The 23,880-nt window shown below is 38.7% G+C and overlaps 1 protein-coding gene across 3 annotated transcripts in view; it reads left to right on the forward strand.

Moving 5' to 3' along the window:
- RBMS3 (RNA binding motif single stranded interacting protein 3) overlaps positions 1 to 23,880 on the forward strand; it is a 714,611-nt gene that overhangs the window by 589,988 nt on the left and 100,743 nt on the right. For all 3 annotated transcript variants that reach the window (XM_060022086.1, XM_060022083.1, XM_060022084.1), the window contains exons 8-10: positions 6,384 to 6,430; positions 19,455 to 19,551; positions 21,769 to 21,819. In XM_060022086.1, the coding sequence (XP_059878069.1) occupies positions 6,384 to 6,430; positions 19,455 to 19,551; positions 21,769 to 21,819 (195 nt within the window). The remainder of the gene's footprint in view (positions 1 to 6,383; positions 6,431 to 19,454; positions 19,552 to 21,768; positions 21,820 to 23,880) is intronic.

Here is a 23,880-nt window from a genome sequence, read left to right on the forward strand (position 1 = left end):
AATCAAATAAGATTTGGAATAACAGTGATTTGGTGGTTCAGAAATTATGAAAGTCAGGGAGTGCACTGTAAGCCAGTTCACAGGTTGGTTGGCATCTTTTGGGACAGTTAGCTAGGATTTCTGTCTTATCTTAGGACCATGCAATATTGGCTCCCTTTTGTAGGCTTTGGACATTTCCTTGTCTCCTGTCTCATTTGTCCCTCATCCTCTCTTTAGAGGAGGGACTGGCTGCACAAAGCCCAAGGAGCATCCCTCCAGCAGGTGAGAGCAGAGACCTGCCTTACATGGCTGACTGCCTCTCCCAGGAGACACAGACCACTCAGTGGTCACTTATCCATGCCAGAGCCATTCCCGGTAAAACCCTACCACTTGCCTCTTCTGAAGGCCAGGAGTTCAGGCTCTCATACCCTCTTCAGCAAGCACACTCTCTTAACAGGAAAGAGGTTAAAAGCCCTTTCTTTGGCCAAAAGCTTGACAGGGTATTGATCATTTTGTGGTTTTTCTGGTGATTTTTATTGATTCCTCTGAACGTCTTGGATATCCACACTTCGGGGATCAAATATGAAACTTTCAATTTCTCAGCCAGTTTGGCCTTTGGATTTATACATTGTTACTAGCTTCCACCACTAGAAACCCTGAATCATTAACCCTGGATTTTCGGTCTTCATTCTTGACCCCCTGCTCAGTCTCTCCCTGACCCTTCTGGCTGTAACAGTCCCTATCCTTCCCAGCTTTCTGTATTCTACTGACCCAGCAAATCCAAATGTCTCCTGACATTTTCAAGCTTACTTCTGAATCAGACCTCTGATCTATATGACTTTTACAAATAGTATGCCTTTTTCTACCGTCCTGAATTTATAATTTTAAAACAAATAATAGAAGATATAGTATGTTTCTTTGGTTTTTCCTCCATTATAAAATATTTCTCATCATATACAACTTAAAAGAGCCAGAAAAAAATATGAAAGTAAAGAAAGCCATTTATAGTTAATACTTATCCCAATATTGAACATTGTTGACAGTAATTTTTCCTTAGTAGTCGAAGATTTTTTTAATTTTTAAAATTTTTATTTGTTCACACATATTGTACACGTAATTTTGTATCATGATTTCTTCACTAAAAGGCATGTTTTCTAAAGAGAAAGGCTGGTAAATAAATATAAACAAAGTTAAATGAGGTTTCATGACAATAGCAGTACCTAAACATTTATAACGCATTATACTTTTAAGCCATTTTCACATATCATTTTTTAAGTCATCTTATTTCAGTTATTAAATTTTTAACCATAACCAGCTAACAGTTATAAAGATTGTTTAATTAGTTGCAAGAATTAAACTCTTTAAAAATAATATCCAGAAAACCAAGTTATCCTTTTCTTCGTTGGCTTCCTGAACTCATCTTGTGCTAATTCGGTACGCAATATTTACTAAAATATACAATATTTACTACCTATTTATTAAAGTGTTGCCTGAAATCTGATCTTAGAAGATTGGAAAGTTTTATAATTATTCATTTGTAACTCATCCAATCATGATGTATTGTGTGTCAGGGCAGAATTTAGAAAAAGGAGAAACATTAGGCTACAACATCAGTGTTTCAGTTTTCCAGGAATTACAGTGTGTATTTGTCCATGTAATCAAATGTTTTGATTCCCATTCACATTACACTGTAAAAACAGTTTCAAAAATGATAGAAACCATTCTATCAGCTATCTTTTTAGTGGCTTTGTTAGAGTCAATGATACTCTGCTCCTCAGATAAGACCAAGCATTCCAGTCTAGAAGGTCTTCTTGAAGTGGTAATGCCTTCTCTAGCGAGTACATTTTAAGCAGTATTTCCATAATTATTACTTCTTCATTTAAAGTTCTGGATATCAAATATCTAGCCCCTAAGTCAAAATGATGTGTCTCAATGAATCCCCTATGTTTATTGGAAATAATTTTGGGTCCCTATGTCGACTGAAAAAAAAATGCGCAACCTAAAAGTTGAGAATTATGTTTTATTTGTTGGACAAAACTGAGAACTTAAGCCTGGGACACAGCATCCAGATCACTCTGAGAGACTGCTTCCAAAGAGGTAAGGGAGGAACCAGGAGATACAGGAGTTTTTGCAACAAAAGATCTCAAGTTAAGGATGCATCTTTCTATATATGGGAAGATGCAAAAGTCAGGGCTCATTGAAATCATTGCTTTGATATGCACCTCAGCTATCTGGGGCCAGTATCCCGAGCTTTCTCATCCTGAGTCTCTTCAGGATGCACTGTGGGGTGGGCAGTGGCTGCAGTGTCTGATGATTTGACGGTGGGCATCCTGTTTCTATCCTGAGTTCCCTCAGGGCTCACCAGAGTGGCTGTAGTGTGATGGCTTGATGGCTGCAAATCTTTGTTTACTGATATGGCAAGCAACATTTTTTCATTGACACCTAATTACTCCAATAAACCATATTTTAAAGTTTTTATTTAGCTCTTATAGATTCTATCTGAAAGGACTAGAAATACCCCATTATGGCTGAAATATTAAGCCAAAACTCAGCTGCTGCTGGAAAATGACAAAAAATGTCCCCTCTTTGTTTTAAATAAATCATAAATGCCTTTAATCCACAAATAATGTGAACTTAAAAAGTGGAAAATATTTGTGAATTTAATAAACCCCTTTCAAAAGAGAGTGACAGGATTAAACATCACTTCTCTATTTATGTGGTGTGACATTTTCGTTTTGTTGCAAGTTACTTTACTTTTTGTGTGACTCTGGAGTTTGTAAACATGCCATAAAATTTGTTAATTACATAATGACGATTTCATGGTTCTAGCTCAGTATAAAGGTGGCTAGACAGAGCAGCAAAATCGATTTTCTTTTTTACCTTGTGGAAAGAAACAAAAGGAAATGGAATGCAAAATCTGCATTAAGACCATATTAGAATTATAACTCAACAATCTGTTACACATGAAATGAAAACCAGGTGCATCCCAGTGTTAGTTATTGTGCTGTGATATTCAGCCAGCGGTTTAAGTTCAAACACCCCTTTGTTTAACCCATGCCTTGCTTTGTAAACCACAGTGTTCCAAATGCAGATCTGTGGTTGTCTTCTCTTGCCAAAGGTCCTCAGAGGCACAACTGGCCCCAGGCCAAATCATGAAGTAGATGAAACTTGGCTTCATCCTCTCCTTAGTTTCTCTCCACCCACCTGTCCCCCAGTGCCTACCCTACTCACCCATCACTCTGGTTCTTCCCGCTGTTTTCCAGGGGGCTCATGCTACTTCTTGTTGCCAAAGCCCTCTTTGACTATATCATTTTCCTGCTTGAAAAATGATCAGTGGCTCCCCAAGAGGAACCAAGCAATCAAGACCTTCCTCCTTTCCTTCCAAATCTTATTGTCAACTGCTCCCTCCAATGTTCTACTGCAAGTGGATCGTCCGCCTTGCCCTTTTTATTCACACGCCTTTTCCATGCTATTATTCCTTCTGCCTAAACTGGCCTCCGCCTCTCATCTCCATCTATGGAAATCTCTCACCTGTACCTCCTCCAAGTGCCTTCCCTGACCACCCTGGCCTCTCGCCCACACCTCATGCATACCCTCACGGGGCACTTGCCACGTGTTGCTTTGTGTTATAATGTTTATGTATGTGTCTTGTCTCCAGGCACTGTGGTGGGCGTTTCACAAAAGTAATATCTTTTAAATTTCACAACAATCATCTGAGGTAGGTATTACTATACCACTTGACAATTAAGGAAAATGAGGCTCAAATAGATTAAATAACTTGCCTGAGGTCACAGTGCTAGAGAACAACAGAGCTAAGACTTGGACCCAGGTCCAAAACATATATCCTTTCCACTAAACCATATTATCATCTATTTAGTTCTTTCCATCTTCTGAAAGATGAGTGGAGGTTTAAGATGGAGGAAGAGGCCAACTTAGGCTTTCTGATTATCAAATACTATTCAAGAAAGAGAGAGAATTTTTGTGATAATTACCGTATTCCTAGCTAGACCTGATTGGTTAACTATAATCCATGAGGAATTCAAGTCAAATGTGAAAGAAAAAAAAATCTTTACCTGACATTGCCAGAACAAATACACATGGCATAAAAAGAGAATATTGAAGACCTATAATTCAAGAAAGGCATTGGTCTCTGAGCACTGTTGGAAAATACGTTCAAGGAAAACAGTTAAATGTGGCTTCCTAAAGTCCCCTGGGATTTAAACAATTTGGGGGTGAACAGGGGTCTGAAGATACAGTGATCATTTAAATTTCTTATTAAATAAATCTCTTATTGATTAAATATTAATAAATAAATTTAAATTTATTTATTAAATAAATCTCTTATTAATTAAATATTAATTAAATAAATAATATCTTTATTGAGTACAAAACCTGTTTTTTTCATCCTGTCTTTGGTGTGACATCTTGGATAAGTTAGAGGAAAGAAGCTTAGGGTTTCTAAGAGGGAAGTCTCATCCCAGATGGACAGTTTTTCCAGCTGCCCTCTCCAGGACCCAGAACCATGGAGTCCCGCCTGGACAAGTCCCTCCTGGGGAGTCTTTGGCCTCAGACCAGCCTCCCATTTGTCACATGGCAGAGACCCCATCTAGGGAAGAATTTAGACTTAGAATCTATGTGCTTTGACATCACTGCCTTTGCTTCTCCCATGGGGGGGAAAGTAATCTGTCTTCATTTCCACTCTTCTATTCTCATTTTCCAGACCCCAGCTTGTCACATTATCATATCGTATTTCTTCAACATGAGTGATGGGCAGTTATCATTAAGCCTGTATTCTCAGTGCATCTCCATCTCAGCTTTGTTTGCAAACTTCGTTTCAATTACGTGTGCTCCCTGTATGCCAGTTTCATTTATAGATGGCTCTACAGTTTTGTTCCTCATACCAATCTTAATAATAATTTTGAAATTACTGTTTAGGGAAAACAATGCATGTAAGCTTGAATGTAGCAGGCCGTCCTGTACTTCAGGCCCTATCTTAGAAAGCCTGAGAATTTTCATTTCAGTTATGTGTTAAAACTGAGGAATTAAATGAGCTTATCAGGAAAACCACCTTCAATCACACTGGAAAAAAACTCAGACATGAAAGATCTTTTTTATTTTCTCTAAAGTTTTTATGGTTTTTCTTATCCTCTACAAAAGTCAATTTATTTTTTTCTTACTAAAGCTAATTTATTTTTTCTTATTATTTTGAAATAATTATATATTCACAGGAAATTGCAAAAGACATGTACAGGGAGGTCCTATTTACCCTGCACCCCGTCTCTCCCAGTGGTTACATCTTATATAATAATAGTGCATTATCGAGCCAGGAGATTGACATTGGACTAATTTATTTTTAAGTTTCCAAAAAGAAAAAAATCCGACCTAAAGACAACCTAGTCATCTTTGTTTCATTCTATTTCTGTTTCTGCTCACAAGCAATAACCAGGCTGACAGTTCTGGAAAACAAAGGGTGGTAGACCCATGCGGCCACAGAGAAATGATCTTCGGGGCTCATTCAAAATCCTAGTCAATGTCATGGCTGGTCTGGGTTGGAATCTGGTTCTGCCTCCACACATGTGACCTTAACCAAGTCAGTTGATCCCTCCAAGTTTCCGTGTCTGCATCTATCAAATGGAGGAAATATTTCTCCTGCCTACTTCATAGGGTCCTTGTGAGGATGAAATATGATGATGTGTATGAAAGGAGGTAGGGTGTCAGTCAGCGATCATCAAGTTGATATTCTTTTCTGCAACAACTGTCAGTTACAGAAATGTAGTTTTTCAGTGGTGGTTTTATTCTTAGAAAAATAACTAAACCACCTCCTTATTAGCCACAAGGCCTAGAATTTCCATCACATGTAAATGACCTTCCCTTTCTACACTCTTAGTGAGACAGGTACCAGCAAGTATTGGACAGCACTCTGTGATTCATTGCCTAGACACCCCTGAGGCATGCAATATTTTAAAATAAATGTTTCTTAACATTTTCTTCTAAAAGGTCGAATGTGTTTTAAGTAGCTTTTATTTTTACTCTGGCCCCAGCATCTATCCTTTCCTTTTTTTCATGCCATGGGATATACAATAGGTATTCTTGAAAATACTGAGAAATTATAAGGATACCAGATTAGACAGTGCATGGCTTATGAATTAGAAATGAAAATCATCCAAACTGCATTGTTCTTTGGTTTGTCTGGATATATAATATAAACTCCCTAACTCACTGGTGGATTCTTGTGTTCAGATAGTAAAAATGCTAGTCTTGGTAGTAAGGGAGGAGAAATATATAGGATAAAGTAAACTTAAATCGTAGAAAGTAAAGATAAAAGCATTGTGCGTATTGAATGCTTTGGACACCACCATAAAAATGTTAAGATCCATTTTCTCCCCTCTTCCCCCCATATACAGGCTGGCATGGCTCTGACCTATGATCCCACAGCTGCCATACAGAATGGGTAAGTAGACTACATTTTCTCTATTTTAATTGCTAAGGTATCTTTGAACTCTGAAATCAGTACTGAAGAAAAATATTCAAATCTTTCTTTTTGTTTTAAACCTTTCTCATCATTGTATTTTTTTCTTCCTGTGAGTGACTCTTATTTCATGGCACCCCCCCATGTCACCCATTCTTACAATGCTTCTGCCCACATTCTGTCTCTCCCTTTCTCATCTGAGAAAGAGTAAGGAGTAGGATTTGAAGGGGGGTGTATGTAGATAGACTGGTCTGGGAGAAGTGTCCGTGTATCGCTATGGTAAGAGTGTCGCTCCTACTAATAACTCTAGAGTTTAGACTTCAGTAGTTTTAGCATGTGCCCAGGTTCATTTTGACATTAACAGTGCTTCCACTCTTGCCTTCTGGCTATCAGGGGAAGGGTAACGGACAGAGTCAAGTTAGTAGCTTGGTGATTGCATTTTCATTCTTCATCGTAATAAGCACCTGGAAACTTGCAGCCTCTTACTTAGAACAAGTCACATAGCCTAAAATTCTCCTCTGAAAAATCAGACTTAAGCTACACGATCTGGCCTCTCTAAAATTCTGTCATTCTGAATATTCTTTGGTTGAAACTTTCTTCTTACTTTGCAATTTCTTTTCTTTAGTTTGGCCATCCTGCAATGGACCAACAAACCAAAGAATAAGTATTATTTTTTTATTTTCACACCCTTTTATCTTAGATTTCTCCATGGCTTTCAGTTTTCTGTCTTTCAGTCTCATTAAAGAAGCAATCAGAATGAAGGTCTCATTTAAGATCAACTTAGAGGATAGAAGGAATTAAACTCCATTTTTCTATTTAGTCAGCTGCATCTAATGAACACCTGTGGGATGTAGAAAATGTTTAGCTCCCTCTTATTTTTATAGTTATTCATTCAGGGGGTCATTTATTTACTCATTCAGTAAACATCCAATGAGTCTGCCAAGCACAGTACTATGCTCTATAGGTTTAAAAAAACAATGTATGAGACAAGGGCTTTGCCCTCAAGAAACTCACGGTCTATCCTTCCATGAAAGAGTCAACATGGTTGGTAGTCTAGGGTAAGAGTCTAGTCCTTTGTCCTTTGTTCATTAAAACTTCTCTAGGAGTGAAACTTAAGAATATCCTTTCATTTATCCAATAAGCCTTCTCTTATTTCCAACAAGGCACTTTAAACTTGGTGGTCAGAAGAACAAAAGACAAGATGTAAAGACATGAAATAAAGTCCTCTAGAATCGTACTGTATAGTTGGGAAAATAAAATAGTTAACTCAAAAGGCATAGAATAAGGCATTATTATATATATATATTATATATATATTATATATATATGCTCAGCGACAGTGACAGAAAACAGGTATTATAATGTAAGGGAATGACATTTGTTGAACACATACTAAGTACCAAGTATTTTACATTTGTAATTTAATGGCACATGGTGTCAAGGACTGGAGATGCCCCAGTGGCCTAGGTCTGGACTGGAGAGAGTGAATGCTCTGCTTTAGTCAGTCATCTTTCCAGTGCACAATTTAAAATCTGAATTTGTTTTCCCAAAGACCTAACTTTCCAAGTTTTCATCCTGATCCATTACAAACGTACAGAGAAAAAAATTGAGATTTCAGCCTGCAATCCGAGCAGCCCAAAGTGAACTTTGGGTGGTGCTGTATTAGAGGCAGTGAGGACTGCCTAGTACACAGGGCGCATGTCTCCCTTCCCAGGTCACCATCTATACCGTACAGAGGTCGACTGCAAGTACATACGTCTGCCTTCTGTGACATCTTTGTCTGAACCTTATAGTAACAGTACAACATTCTATTCTTTGAACTATTTCAACAGTTGCAAAAGTGGTTCATCCTCTCCACTGTCCACTTAGACATTTACAACAATGAATATTTCCCTCAGGAAACAAATTGTAGTTAAGATGCTGAGAATACCATCTTCTTTATTTTATCTCCTGTCATCTGATAAAGAACTTTGTGTCATCCAGCAGTCCCTGTCTTCAATACTGTCTTGTCTACTGAATATTCCTTTCAGCCTGTAAAATACTCGAGTCTCTCCCACCTGTAAAGAAGGTAGAAGCAAAACAATCCTCTTCTGCCCATGAGATCACTTCTACTGACCACACTCTTTCAGCTTTCTTTTCACTGGTAAACAACCCCAGTTTTCTATACACACTGTCTTCCCATATTGTCTCTAATTAAGCCCATTAAAGTGTGAATTCTGGTCTCAGACTTGACTGGAATTTTCCCTATTGGTGTCTCCAAATTTGAGAAGAAAATTTGTCCAAATTTTTTTGTCCAAATTTTTTTGTCCAAATTCATCTCCAAATTTGTCAGTTGTAACTGACACATTCTTAGTCCTTATACTGTTTGAGATCTTGCATCATTTGACTTTCTGTTGTTGTTGTTGTTATTGTTACCATTTACAGCTTCATGAAAATTTCTTATTTCTTAGATTTCACCACTCCATCCTTTGCTGATCCGCCTTGCTTTCCCCTTGCACTGCTCACTTGGTGTCTGCGGATTCCTCCTCTTCTGCCCACTTTTACTAATCTTTCTCAGGGTTTAGTCTTTTCTCACTCTGTGTTCTCTCCAGTTGATCTCATCCACTCCTCCTGCTTTTAGGAACTGAAGATTCCCAAGTCCATACTTCAAGTTCATAACTAGATGCAAAAAAAAATCACCTGTGTGTCTAACTGCATTAGGTGCTGCTCCTGGATATCTTTGTCCCAAAGTGAGGTCATTATCTTCAATCAATCTTTCAGCATACAAACCAAATCAAATGAAAAACAAGATCAAATTACTTGTTCCTTTTTTAAAAATACACTCTAAAGCCATTTAAGCCATAAATTCCAGTTCTCTGGGTGTTCTCTCCTAAAACATTCTTTATAATAAAATTGGTCCTTAAAACTTACTCCATCTGTCTTTGAACTGTATCTTCAACCCAGCTCTGCCTCCCTGCCACTGGTTGAGTTTATTCAATCACCAGTCCCTACCTGTACTAAGCTTTTACTTGCTTCTAATATAACTGACCTCCAAACCATTTTCACATTGCTTTTTGAATAATTTTTTAAAGCAAAAAGCAATCAGTAATCATCCACCTGCCTGGTTTAATATATTATGTGGACTTTACTAACTGCAGAACAGAACTCAAACTTCCAAGAATGGCACAAAAAGAACTCTGTGATTTGGTTCCTGCAACTGAACTGGACCTTCTTTGATTCTCAGAGAATCCCAAGCTACTTTAACCCGTGTGTCTTGTTGCTCATGGAATTCTCTCTGCCTGGAGAGAATGGTGATATTCTTCCTTCCTTCCTAATTCCTTCCTTCCTCCCTTCTTTCCTCCCTCCCTCCCTCCGTCCCTTTCTTCCTTCCTTCTTTCTTTCTTTCACTGCTCTCATTTAAAGAACACCATTAGGGACTTCCCTGGTGGCACAGTGGTTAAGAATCAAGCCCTGGTCTGGGAAGATCCCACATGCTGTGGAGCAACTAAGCCCGCGTGCCACAACTACTGAGTCTGTGCTCTAGAGTCCACGAGGCACAACTACTGAGCCCGCATGCCACAACTACTGAAGCCCATGCACCTAGAGCCCACGCTCTGCAACAAGGGAAGCCACCGCAATGAGAAGCCTGCGCACCGCAACGAAGAGTAGCCCCCACTCAACGCAACTAGAGAAAGCCCACGTGCAGCAATGAACACCCAATGTAGCCAAATAAAATAATAAATACATAAAATAAAGAACACCATTAAATCATACCAGGCAGAGCTAATTACACAATTAATCGTAAGAGACACAGTTTAAGCAGTGGTTAGGAGTTCAGACTCCAAAACCAGCCTGCCCAGGAGCACATCCAAATTCTGTCATTTACCAGACATGGGCAAGTTGTTTGTGCTTTAGTTTCCTCCTCTGTGGAGATGATAGTAACAGTACCTTTTCATAAGACTTTGTAAAGATCAAAGGACCCCTGCATGGCACAATGTGATCTTCATTGTCAATATTGACACTATTGTTACACTACGTTTCATGTGACCATGATACACTGACAGTCTTTTTATCATGTAGCTGTTGACATCATATTTATTTCCTTGATGGACTATTAACTCTGAAGTCAGGTTCCATGTCTTATTCATCTTTATAGACTGTTTAACTTAGTACTATGAATGCCAAATCAGATACAGAAAATGTGACTGATGACGTCTGCTTGGCTCCAGCAAGGTGGCATTAGGGAAACCATTCCCCTTCCTGGCATCAAGCCACTCTGTCCCCATGTAACACCCAAATCTAATACGCTTTATTATTTTTTTTATTGGAGTATAGTTGCTTTACAATATTGTGTTAGTTTACACAGTACAGCAAATTGAATCAGCTATACATATATCCCCTCTTTTTTGGATTTCCTTCTCATTTGGGTCACTGCAGAGCATTGAGTAGAGTTCCCTGTGCTATACAGTAGGTTCTCATTAGTTATCTATTTTATACATAGTATCAATAGTGTACATATGTCAATCCCCATCTCCCAATTCATCCCCCCGCCGCCTTGGTATCCATACGTTTGTTCTCAATGTCTGTGTCTCTATTTCTGCTTTGATCCTACTTAAATGCAACCTGCAGTTTCACCCAAAGGAGCCAAACTGCACATGAGTTTCTCACGTCCTGGGTTAAGAATGGAATTTCGGAAGGCTTAGACTATCCATTGTGTTGTTGGTGCCAAGAAGGTAGAAACTTTATTTCATGAAATGGAAGAGATCAGAAGATTGTAGCTCACTAACCTTATTCACTTGATATTTCTTCATGTAGATGACTTTTAAAATGTTTTGTTCATCTTTGGTTTTATCGCCTTATATGGTAACATTTAAATAATGGGGAGTAGAAGAACAGTCATTTCTATGGATGTTAAGATGCCAAAATAACCACAAATGTTTCCTCAACACACTGTTCCTTGAGTTATTGTCAGCATGTACCTCTTTGAAGTGGGGAAGCTGATTTAGAAAATTCACTTAGCATATGAAGGAATGGAACATGAATATCCAGAGTCAAGCATTTACTCCTAGTTACATTGCTGTATTCGATCCAGTAGGCAAACCTAACTCAGAGAGCGGTAACCTAACAGAGAGATAAATATTTATTGCTGTAGAGAAGAAACTGATCCCATTTTATGTAGAACAAATGTATCCAAAGACACAGTTGCAGCTGACTCCAATCCAGTTGATATTGTTAAAGGTCGCTTAATGCTGACTCAGATTAACAAATTTTATCATTTGAATACTTATCTATTGTACCATTTAAAATCATTCTGGTGATGCAAATTTGAAAAAACATATTTCCCATCCTGTTAGGAACAATGGGCACGCATGCAAATTCTAGATACAATGCAAGTAGTATTGTGACAGAAGCACAAAGTGCTATGAGATTTATGTATGTATTAACTTTTATATGTATAAAATATTTCTGAAAGAATACACAAGACATGGTGACAGTGGTTCTCTGGGGAGAGCCAACAGAGTACCGAGAAGTAGGGGTGAGAGGGAGACTTATTTTTCACTGTTTATATTTTTCTATTCTTTTCACAAAGAAAAATAAAGAAAATTAATGTCATAGGACTACAGAGAAAAGGCAGTTACATTCTAATGAGGAATTCTGAAGGCTTCTTGATGGAACAGTGACATGAGCTTGTCCTCCTGGAGATGTGCCATGTCACCACTAAAGATCATATTTTATCTTTTTGAACCATAGTTTTGTCTGGATATATACCCAGAAGTGGGATTGCTGGATCATATGGCAACCCTATGTAGTTTGGGGTGAGCAGATGCAAACTATTATATATAGAAGGGATAAACAACAAGGTCCTACTGTATAGCACAGGGAACTATATTCAATATCCTGCAATAAACCATAATGGAAAAGAATATAAAAAAGAATGTGTGTGTGTGTGTGTGTGTGTGTGTGTGTGTGTATAACTGAATCACTTTGCTGTACAGAAGATATTAACGCAACGTTGTAAATCAACTATACTTCAATTAAAAAAAAAAAAGAACATATGTTATGATCCTGTGGCATCCCTTAACTGCACTCAGCCATAGAGGTTTCTGAGTATCAAATCCAAATATGTGTCTCAGGAATAGCTGGTAGCTTAATTGTGTCAACGGTTATATGTTCTGAATTCTATAACCTCAACCTGAATACAGCAACATAAAACCGAAATAAGTACTCCCAAATTAAGCTTGATATTTCTCTAATGAAGAACAAACACTTGTAAACATGGACCATGGTGTATCTGAGCTGCTTGCATGTAGGCAGTAAAAAATGTCAGTTGTGTCATCTGCTTGAATCTACGCAAATTATCACTTTAAAAAAATTAATTCAATGTCACTTTTATCTAAGGCTTTGAAGGTTACAGTGAAGAAATTTCTGGGTCACAATGGAAAAGTAAAACGCTTGGTACTTTTTACTATAGGCTAACTTAGGAAAATAAAAATGTCCATTCTTCTTTCGGAGCTATCTGGCATAACTCTATAATGTGTTATTACTATTGCCCTATTGCTTTTTTAACAGTCCAATATGAAATTCCACCACTTTCAACTATGAGCATGGGAGGTGGGAAATAATTCCTCCCCCATAGTCAAAATCGCAACTTTCCTGTGATCTTTTCACTAAGGGCTTCTGTGTAAAAGCCTTTTGGATTGTTTTATTTGAAGAAAATGGATTCTTGGGAGAGATGTGAAAAAAAATGTTTTCTGTAGCCTTGGTTTGCCAGCTGTTTTATATGGGCATTTGATATTAAGTGATACAGAAACCTTATCTTATTACACTAGAAAAGGAATCTAGTGTGAAGGATACGTTGGCATTACAATAAAAATGACCAATAACTTATTAATCTTGTGCTATAGTGTTGCCCTGAGGATAGTATTTGTGGTTCTGACTCCAACAAAATTGCCTATGGACATGAAAGACAAGGCAGGGCTGTTTATTTCAGTGGGCAAATAGGATTGTGTGTGGTTTTCTGCATTAAAAAACATCCTACCCTGGGGTTATTGATATATACATGTTATTTTTATTGTCAGTGAAATAAGGTTTCACCATATTACTACTGACTGCCAAATCCCCTGAAGATGACTTTTCTGCAGCCAAAATAATGTCCTATTAGTGACCTAGACTTCCATTTTCTGGACTTCTGGAGCCCACTTGCTTTACATGCCAGAAAACCAAATAACCCTTTGCGTTCCTTAAAAATATTGCTTTTTTCAGGGCTTCCCTGGTGGCGCAGTGGTTTGGAGTCCGCCTGCCGATACAGGGGACACAGGTTCGTGCCCCGGTCCGGGAAGATCCCACGTGCCGCAGAGCGGCTGGGCCCATAAGCCATGGCCACTGGGCCTGCGCGTCCGGAGCCTGTGCTCCGCAACGGTTATATATATATATATATATAACTTTTTTCAGAGGCTGGCTTAGAGTTCTACAGATAGATCATTTTTAGTTAACCCATTTAGCCCCTTTAGCATTTGGAATTTTGTTCATGGGAAACCTCTCCAGAGATAACTAGTTCGCATTCCTGCAACAGTTTCTCAACCTTGACACTAGTGACATTTTGGACCAGATCATTTTTTGGGTGGGAGCTGTACTGTATTTAGTAGCATCCCAGACCTCTACCAAACAGATGCCAGTAGCAGCCCCCTGACCCAGTTGTGACAACCAAAAATATCTCCAGATCCTGCCAAATGTCCCCTGGGGAGCAAAATCCCTTTTAGTTTAGAACAAGGTAGAAAAGGAATACTTGTCATACACTTGTGGATTCGCTATGTACATTTTGGCAAAGAAATATCTTAGGGGAGTAAACTCTTCCCAGAAAAATGGTTAGCTAAAAATTCATTCCCAGTTTTCTATAATAGCATTTGCAAGGCATAATGCATAAATAACCAGATACAAAAACATTAAGTCACATGTTTAGAATGACCTTAGCTTTGTTATTATGGCCAAAAAGTGCTGTCAATTTCATCTTTCCTGTTCCCCCAAAACAGGACACCTATTCTTGAAGTATTTATTTGGACGTTCTTTCTTTCTTTCTTCTTCTTTTTAAATGTGATGGCCATGTGAGAGTGTTTTTAAACCATGAAGGATACATGGCAGGGATTGAGAAAAAGTGAAGAGATTGGGAAATTCATTCTGCAGTTCTCTCTTTGGAGTCTGGCTAGGTGCATTTTCTTTAGATATGGTGCCTTTAAGCCTGAGATTCAATAATATCCTCTCCTGTCATGGTTTAAGCAAAGGTTTCCTGTGAATTCATCCGGTTTATGTTTGGATTTGGGGAGAGCCTATTTCAGAATACCAGAATTAGGGGATCAAGACAGTGTGCTGAGTCTGATCTTCTCAGTACATTTTCTGTTCTAAATGACTCTCTGATTTGAGGGGCAGTACTGGAACTTGCTGGGAAGTATGAAATATTCTTGTTTGATGGATAGTATTAGAGCGGACAGAACAAAAATGCCTAAAAATTTCCCCCAAGGGTGCCCTTTGTTAGTATCCGTTTACTTGGCTGTTTTCTTTATGTTTCTGCTGTTTTTCCCATAAAATTTCCTGTAAACTTTGCCAGTCCATCCTATCCTTACTGCTTTCATTTTTAATATGACAATTGGTACATTTCGCAAAATAAACCAGCCACTCTAAAATGTGACGCATGATTCGCTCTGTTGGTACAAGAGCCTGAAACTGGGTTTCTAAGAAACTTGCATGGTGAATGAAAAGGGCCGTTTGTGGAGTGGTCATGAGTACCTGCTATGTTATTATGAGCCCCAAATAAGTCTTTCTGTTCACTGACTCATAAATAAAATCTGTCAAAGATAAGACCTAAAGCGTTTTTTTTTTTAATGCAAACCATGATTTTTATAGAAAAGGTCTGTTTTCCCTGGTTGTCAGTACCTTTGCATGCTTAGAAAACAGGCATTAGTTTAAGCTTCCACTGAGCATTTACAGATATGTGATGCCAGCCAATTTTCTCTGGGTTCTCACCTCTCAGCTGCCTATTTGAACAGAAGCCATCTTCTGTGCCCCCACCAATTTGACACTGGCGGCCTCTACTGTAATCACTACTTATTTCTCTAAACTGCTCTGCATTCATTTATTCATTCATTCAACCTACAGGTATTAAGCAAGACATACCTTGGAGATACTGTGGGTTCAGTTCCAGACTACTGCAATAAAGCAGATATCTCAATAAAATGAGTCACACAATTTTTTAAAATTTCCCAGTGCATATAGAAGTTATGTTTGGACTAGACTGTAGTCTATTAAATGTGCAAAGCATTATGTCTAAAAAAACAATGTGCATACATGAATTAAAAATATTTTATTGCTAAAAAATGCTAAGCACCATCTGACAATGCAGGGTTGCCACAAACCTTCAATTTGTAAAAGTTGCAATATCTGTGAAGTGTAATACAGCAAAGCACAATAAAATGAGGTATGCCTGTATTTACTATGTCCCAGGCTCTGTTCTAGGCAACAAAGTCAAGGTGTCCTCAACTCTCTTGAAGCTGACATTCTAGAGGGAGAAATAATCAATAAATACATTCCATTAGTCAACTTGACTGCTGTAACAAAATGCCATTGATTGTGTGGCTTTAAACAACAGAAATATATTTCTCACAGTTCTGGAGGCTGGAAGTCCAAGATCAGGCTGATTTAGTTTGGGATTTAGTTTCTGGCTTTTACAAGGCTGCTTTCTCATTATGTCCTCACATAGCCTTTCCTCCATGTGAGCATGTGGATAGAGAGAGAGCAAGCACTCTAATGCCTCTTCTTATAAGGGCACTAGCCATTTGAGGTTAGGGCCCCACCCTCATGAGCTCATTTAACCTTAGTTTCTTCCTTAAAGGCTCCATCTCCACATACAGCCACTTTGGAAATTAGGACTTCAATATATGAATTTTAAAGGGACACAAACATTTGGTCCATAGCATATATAAAGACATTTTTAAAAATTACTAGTTCAGATAGTGATAAGAACAATGAAAAAAAATAGAGGAAAGGAATAGAGAACAATTGGGGCAGAGATGGTGGTTGCTACTTTAACTAGAGACCTCTGAAAAGATGGGAAAGTTGAGTGAGATCAATAATGAGAAAGAGATAGTTCTAGGGTGATTTGGGGAAATAACCATTCCAGATAGAGAGAATTGTAAGTATAGTGGCCTAAGATGAGAGTGAGAATGACAGGCTCATGTGACAGATGAAGGTCAGTGTGGTTGGATCCTAGTTGGCTCTGGGGAGAGAGGTGGGCAATAGCCTGATTGTGCTCATCAATATGAGGAATTCAAATTTTGTTCTCATTGCAACGGAAAGCCATTGACCAACTTTAGGCTGGTTAATGTATAGATAAGGTTCAATTTAAATGCTTAAATAGAAAAACTCAAAGGATGTCCTACCCATCTTTGGTATACATAGTAAATGTTCAACACATTTTTTAAAGTGGAAGGATGGATGTTTTCTTACATAGTAATTGACTTTAAAGTCAGATTTGTTAACTATAATTTATATTGTGTATGTATTCACTCTTAAGAGTGTACAATTCTATGAGGTCTGACAAGCACATAGTTGTGGAACCACCAAGCAATGAAGGTATAGAACAGTTACATCACTTTCCAAAATTCCCTCAGGTGTCTGTGCACTCAGACTCTTCCCCCAGTCCCAGCCTTTGGCATCCATTATTTATTTTCGGTCTTTAAAGTTTTGCATTTTCCATAGTATTATATAAATGGATATAAAATATAGACTTTTGAGTTCGACTTCTTTCATTTAGCATAATTTACTTAAGATTCACCATGTTAAATATATCAGTAGTTCTTTCCTTTTAATTGTTTAGTAGCATCCCAGTGTATGGATGGACCACAGTTTATTAATTCAATTGAAGGATATTTGGCTTGTTTCCAGTTTTTGGCAAGTATTAAATAAAGCTGCTATAAATATTTGCATTAAGGTTTTTGTGTGAACTCAAGTTTTCATTTATCTTCAGTTACTATGTACCAGTGGGATGGTTGGGTTATATGCTATGTATATGTTTAACTTTATAAGAAACTGCCAAACTGTTTTCTAACAGGGCTGTATCATCCTGTATCTCCACCAGCAATGAAAGAGTTCCACTTTCTCTGAATCCTTGACAGCTCTGATTGTCTTTTTTTTTAATTTGGCCATTTTAATGAGTATATAGTCAATATTCTTTTTTTCTAAAATTTTAGAGGTATTGTAGGTATAGGTATGGATAGTAAGGAGGATGCAATGTGTAATGGTGTAATTTTTTCAGCTACATCTTTTTTAACCAAAAGACTGTGACCTTATAATCCTTGTTGAGAGCTAGATCAATTTAAGACTCTAGTTCCCCAATCCTTGCTTGAAGACTTGTATAGGATTTAAGCTTAAAGAATTTACTCTTTGAAACCTGGCAACCTTGAAATCCAGCCCCCCTACACTCAGTGGGGTTCTCATGGAATGCTTGTTTAGAAAGGTGACCCATGAGATCCTCTATTCAAAATATCAGTGACCCCTGAGAGATGATGAAGTTTTTGTCTCTAAAACTCCAACCTCAGTCATACTATTTAAAAGAAAGAAAGAAAGAAAGGAAGAAAGGAAGAAAGAAAGAAAGAAAAAGAAATAAAGAAAGAAAGAAAGAAAGAAAGAAACTAAACTAAAAGTAGTAATTGACTTTTGCTAAGAGTATGGCAAAGTGAAGTAATGATTCCATGATCCCTGAGAGGCATTTTCGCATTCTATCCTGATATCAGTGAAATACTCCATCACAGCCCACCTGGTTTTGTCTGCACGATGTGTGGCTGGTCACTCTAGCCTTTCCCTTACCAGTGAGACATAAAGAAAAAAACATGATTTAAAATTCTGCTGAGGAATTTGAGCATTCGGTAACTTGTGGACTCCAGGGTATAAGTCTGAGCAGAGATGGCCTGTAAGTGTTTTCGATACCCTTTAATAGATCTCTGTTAAAGCTGTCCTTCAATAGATCTCCAGAAGGATCATCCCACCTCTGATTTGTGAAGCTCTGATCTTGCCCAGTATTATTCTATAATTGTTCAATGAAGGACCCTGGAGGACTAGAAAACTCAGTGCCTTTTACAGCGTGTACAGAGGTATATCACATCGGTCCATAATCTCCATCAGTGCCCTGACTGAATCCAGAAAAGATTCCTTTCCTCACCTAGACCTAAATTGTCCACAAATTGTCCTCTTTTCATGGAGAAAGAAAGTACTTAGTTTCTACCTGAGGGCATGGATTCATGCCTAGCACAAATTATCCAGAATTCTCTATAAGCTGATCCTATTTCTTTTTTTTTTTTCTTTAGCTATACTATTTCATAGGAAACTGTGCTTCAGTTTCTCCTCAAAGTATTACTTCTTTTTTTTTTTTTTTTTTTGCGGTACACGGGCCTCTCACTGTTGTGCCCTCTCCCGTTGCAGAGCACAGGCTCCAGATGCGCAGGCTCAGCGGCCATGGCTCACGGGCCCAGCCTCTCTGCAGCATGTGGGATCTTCCCGGACTGGGGCACGAACCCGTGTCCCCTGCATCGGCAGGCGGACTCTCAACCACTGCGCCACCAGGGAAGCCCTGATCCTCTTTCTTGAATGAAGGGATAGATGCAATTTCTGTCTGTGTAACACCAGCCACCTTTATAAAGCTTGGTGCTATGGTTTTGCCTTTCTTTCAAGGAGCTTTGGAAACAATGCCCATGGCTTTTCTCTGCTATTGGTTAAACATACTATTACACTCACCTGGCCTAAGAGATTTTTGTGCAGTCAATTTTATAAGAGGACTCAAAATTGTCATTTTATTCAGAACAACTTATTTCTTGTGGAATCAAAGACCATCAGTCTCCTGCATGATCCTGTTAACAGTTGATGGGCAACATGAGGGTGGAACTCTGTCTTCTCCAGACGTGTGTGGTAGCGTTTGGTTAGCAGCCAGGCGTGCATCAGCTTCATGAATCTATGAATCTTCTTTTTGTTTTTCTGTTTGCAGATTTTATTCTTCACCGTACAGTATTGCAACCAACCGCATGATTCCACAGACACCCATCACGCCATTCATTGCTGCTTCCCCTGTCTCCACATACCAGGTATGTCCGGTTTACCTGCACCTCCCGGGAAACCTTTCTTGCCAGGAACAGACTAGATCAAGACAAAAGGGAAACAGTAGGATTTTTGTTTTAAGTTGTCTTCCCTTTAGTCATATCTTAATGTCATAATACTCAAACTATCCATTGAGCCTACACTTTCAAGGGCTTGTTTGCATCTGTTTCACTGAATGATAAAAATCCACTGAGCTTTCCATTCTTCCTGCTGAGTTTTCATGATTTTGCTACTTTCCAGCCAACATTAGTGCAGCTTTCTTACCACTGAGAGGTTATTTTGTGTGTTGTCTGTTATTTCGGTTGTTGTTCCCTAGGGTATCTTTTATGAGAACACATTTCTGGCAACTCCCTGCACGCCCTCCAGGATATTGTATCATTGTCATCTCATTTTGTCACAATCGTTCTGTGTATCCATGGAAAGCTACATGGATAGATGCAAAATCATTTGCTCCAAGAAATAGGGAAGATTATCAAAGGGGTAAAAGTAATTCCTACTTCCTCCTCTTACTTCCTTCTCAGTTCCAAAGAGGCCAAAAGAGACCTCGGGGGTTCCACATGTTGAAACACAAGAGAATCTGAGGCTCAGTGTGTGTCCTAAACCAGATGTTGTAGCCAGTTAGTAATGCTAAGTCCACAGGTGGATTGAAATAGCCATCCTTCTCCCTCAAACAGTGCTCCTTATCTTATTCCTTTGAGTCATCAAAGATATGATATTTCTCCCTGCTTCTCTTTACCTCATGTAGTTCTTCAGACAATTCTTCTAATTCAAAATAGAAAAAAATGCCTATGAATGCTACCAAGAGTGTTGAGTGTCACTGTTTAAAGCTTTGGAGAGAGAAAGAAAGAGCAAGAGTGTGACTGTGTGCCTGCGTGTGTTTCCCTATATTGTGCAGATGGTTGGTGGGTGGGGGGTTTACAACAGGGAAAACTGTAATGTTGCTGACTGCTACGAATTCAGTGAAGTTTCACATTATTCATCCACTACATACGTCATATCAGGAGGTCACAGCTGTCAGAGCATCATGCCTGAGACTATGCACTTTTGTCCTTAACTGATTCCCCCCAAAGCAGATCATTCTCATTCTGTGTCTGCACTTAGATTCTTGATACCTGTCAGGTGAGCGGAATAGACTTTTGTGTGAATTGCATTAGAGGGTCTCAGAATGGCTGATTTCTTAATTGCCTTTCCTTGGGACCCATGAGGCTAAGTGCAGATGCTGTTCAGTTTTTGTTCTTCCTACAGGCCTGCCTGGTTGTAATGTGTGTTTTTTGGTTTTTTACCCATTTTTTTCTAATCTTGGCCTCTGTTTCAGCCAAGACCACCCATTGAGCTCCACTGTAGAGCACTTTGGTGACATGAATAAAATCTCCACAGAACAGTCATTTCTTTTGGGAGGGTTCATAAGTGGAATTTAACTCTGGCTCTCTTTTCTCAAAAAAGGAATTAGAGCAATTTCCTATGTTGTTAATTCTTGCTTTTCACCACTTCTTTTTTTTTTTTTTTAAATCTAAAGTTCATTGTCAATTTCATTGACGTGAGTATATTGAAAACAAAATCTTCGGGGCTCTCTATGTCACAATCAGCTCTTAGAAGCTGACTTTCTCATTTGGCTGATGGCGAACATTCAGAACACTTGGCTGGCTCATATACTCATTTTTATTTGCCATACCAATTACCATGAGCGAGAAAAATCACAGACTTGTTTAACTAGGGTTTAACCCAAAACATACCCCAAAATTTCTGGTTGATCTCTCTGATTCTTCCCCAACTTTTACCACTTGGATTTATTTCCAAGATGGGATCACTTGAGAATATGAAGTTAGAACCAATGACAGAAAAAGAGGAAGTCTTAGCAGTCATGCTAAGTAATGCCTCCTTCCTTATTCGCCCGGGTCTTTCCGGAAGTTGACCTATAAACAGGAGATCGCTGAAGCCTCCAAATGTGCTCCATGGCCCAGCCTGGCCCACGTGGGCACTACAGCCAGCTCCAGGGAAGTAGGAATTTGCTTTACATTGTACCATGTTTCAGAGACCAAATGAATCAGGTCCAAGAATTTCCTTTGTACCCTTAGTTTTGAGCACTGATTCGCTGTAAGTCAGGTGGACTCCACTTTCTTATGACCTAGTGTGACTCCACTGAACGCAAGAACCGAGTTCTCTCTGTGATTGCTTTCTTCTAATAAATGCTGTTTGATGCATAGGTCCAGAGTACTTCATGGATGCCTCATCCGCCATACGTTATGCAACCAACAGTAAGTGTTCTCAGTCACCTGAGGCTCGATGTTTCTATTATCCGAGTGCAAGCTTTTGTAATGCATAGAAGCTTTGGGGTAAAGCTTTTGTTCTATTCCATGCCTCTTTCTGGCAGCCCTATTTTCCAGATACAAAGCTGTTCCTGAAATTCTATAAAAGTGTAAACAGTAGATAGAGTGATAGTGATGGAGTGAAACAGAGTTGAGAGAGGAAGAGAGAGAGAGAGGGAGGAAGAGAACAAACTTGATTGGAGGAGATAGCAATCAAACGCTCATGTTGCTGTCTACCATTTGTTATGAAAGGGGAGTGTCTACTTCATGCAGAATTGTGAACTCTGGACAGTTAAATCCATTATAGGAGGAAAGCCTTTCTGTTGTCCTTCTCCTCCTGTTATGCTTTGTTTTCTTCGGATGCAGTTGGGTGTACTTTGGGAACGATTTTGTGTAGCATGGCTAAGTGTTGACTCAAAGCAATATATTTGAAATAGGAAGGTATTTGTCTACTAATAGATGCAGATAGATAATAGATAGCAAGGTTGGTAGATGACTTTTACGTTAACTAACTAGAGCCATTCTCTTCTTCTTTTAGTGGAAAATTTCTTCCCAAAATATTCAAACTCTATTTTCTACTAGCTAGCTTTCCCATTTTGTGGTACAATATTACGTTAGTCCCAAGGGAAATAATATTACTTCTTCCATTAGAATCTAGGCTGAAGGCTATTGATTCCATGTATCTTTGTCGAGGTCTTCCATGTTTTTGAGCTCTATAGAAGTACTAGCCAGGGAGCTTTCAAGAGCAATATACTCATGGGAGTGTGAGATAGGGGAAAGATCCCCAGCGGAAAGTTGTGTGACAAGGTCTCTGCTGTACTCTCCTGGGTATGTTCAAATCTGTAACTTTGTTTCCTTTTCTGTCACTATACTTAACATGGCTTTGGAGAGGATCAAAACAGAGAGAATATGTGAAAACAGTGTTTGAAGTATGACATACTATACCTTATTATTATCATTAATCCTTATTATTGAATGTATTAGTTGTTCAAAGAAGAAGCAATGCTACATTTTAACCCTTTTCAAAGCTAAATGTAAATAAGGTAGCACATATTAAAAACCAGGGAGTTAAATACACAGACATCTATTTCCTGGACTCAAAGGATCACAGCACCTGGCTTTCATATTTGAGCTTTGTCCATTTTCTTAAAAAATAAGGAACACTCCATGTTGCTCCTAGTGTTTTGATAGTTTGCTTTTTATTTGAAGAATAAAATATATGTAGCTTACTAGAGCAGAACTTTAGACCCTATTCTGCAGATCCCCGTATTTACTCTTATTCACTGAGTTCATCTGATCTGTGTTGTATAAATCAGACCAACATGCAACGAATCCAGGCTGTTCTTTTCCGTCCCAGGTGTGAGGTAGAATTCAATAGATGGAAACAACTACCTTCTAAAAAAATATTGTGTGTGTTTGAAGAGCATTGAGGCTAGCTTAGTCCTCACGCTGAGGTCAAGCATCATCTCATCGTGGCCTAAAGGAATGCACATCTGGCAAAATCTGAATATTTTTCCAGATACCAAAGTATGTAAGATTCCATAGTACTTCTGGAGCTGTGAGGAGATGGGAAGATATTTGTATGTGTTTTTTTCCAACTGTCACTCAGGGCCTTAGCTAAATGTTTTATTAGCTTCTCCTTCTCCCCAGACCAGCTTCACCCATTTTTTGGATGTATTATTTCTTGTATATCTTCCCCTAGCAATAGTTGTGTGTGTGTGTGTGTGTGTGTGTGTGTGTGTGTGTGTGTGTGTGTGTGTTCATTTGTCCCCCACCAGGATCTTTCTTGCGATGGCTTCTGCTCCCTAATATCTTTTCACTTCCCCTGACTAGACTCTGCATGATATTTGAGCTTAGGTCACCCCCCTTAAGATGTAATGCTTGTGGCTTGGACAGATTCCTGGGGAAAGGAGTGGCTGGGGCGCCCACCACCTTGTTATCTTTAACATGGAAAAATTGGCTAAACTGCATCATGGAAACACAATTTGTAGCATCAGTCGTTTCCCTGTA

Source organism: Delphinus delphis, chromosome 10 (assembly GCF_949987515.2).
Source record: "Delphinus delphis chromosome 10, mDelDel1.2, whole genome shotgun sequence".
NCBI classification, from domain to species: Eukaryota; Metazoa; Chordata; class Mammalia; order Artiodactyla; family Delphinidae; genus Delphinus; species Delphinus delphis.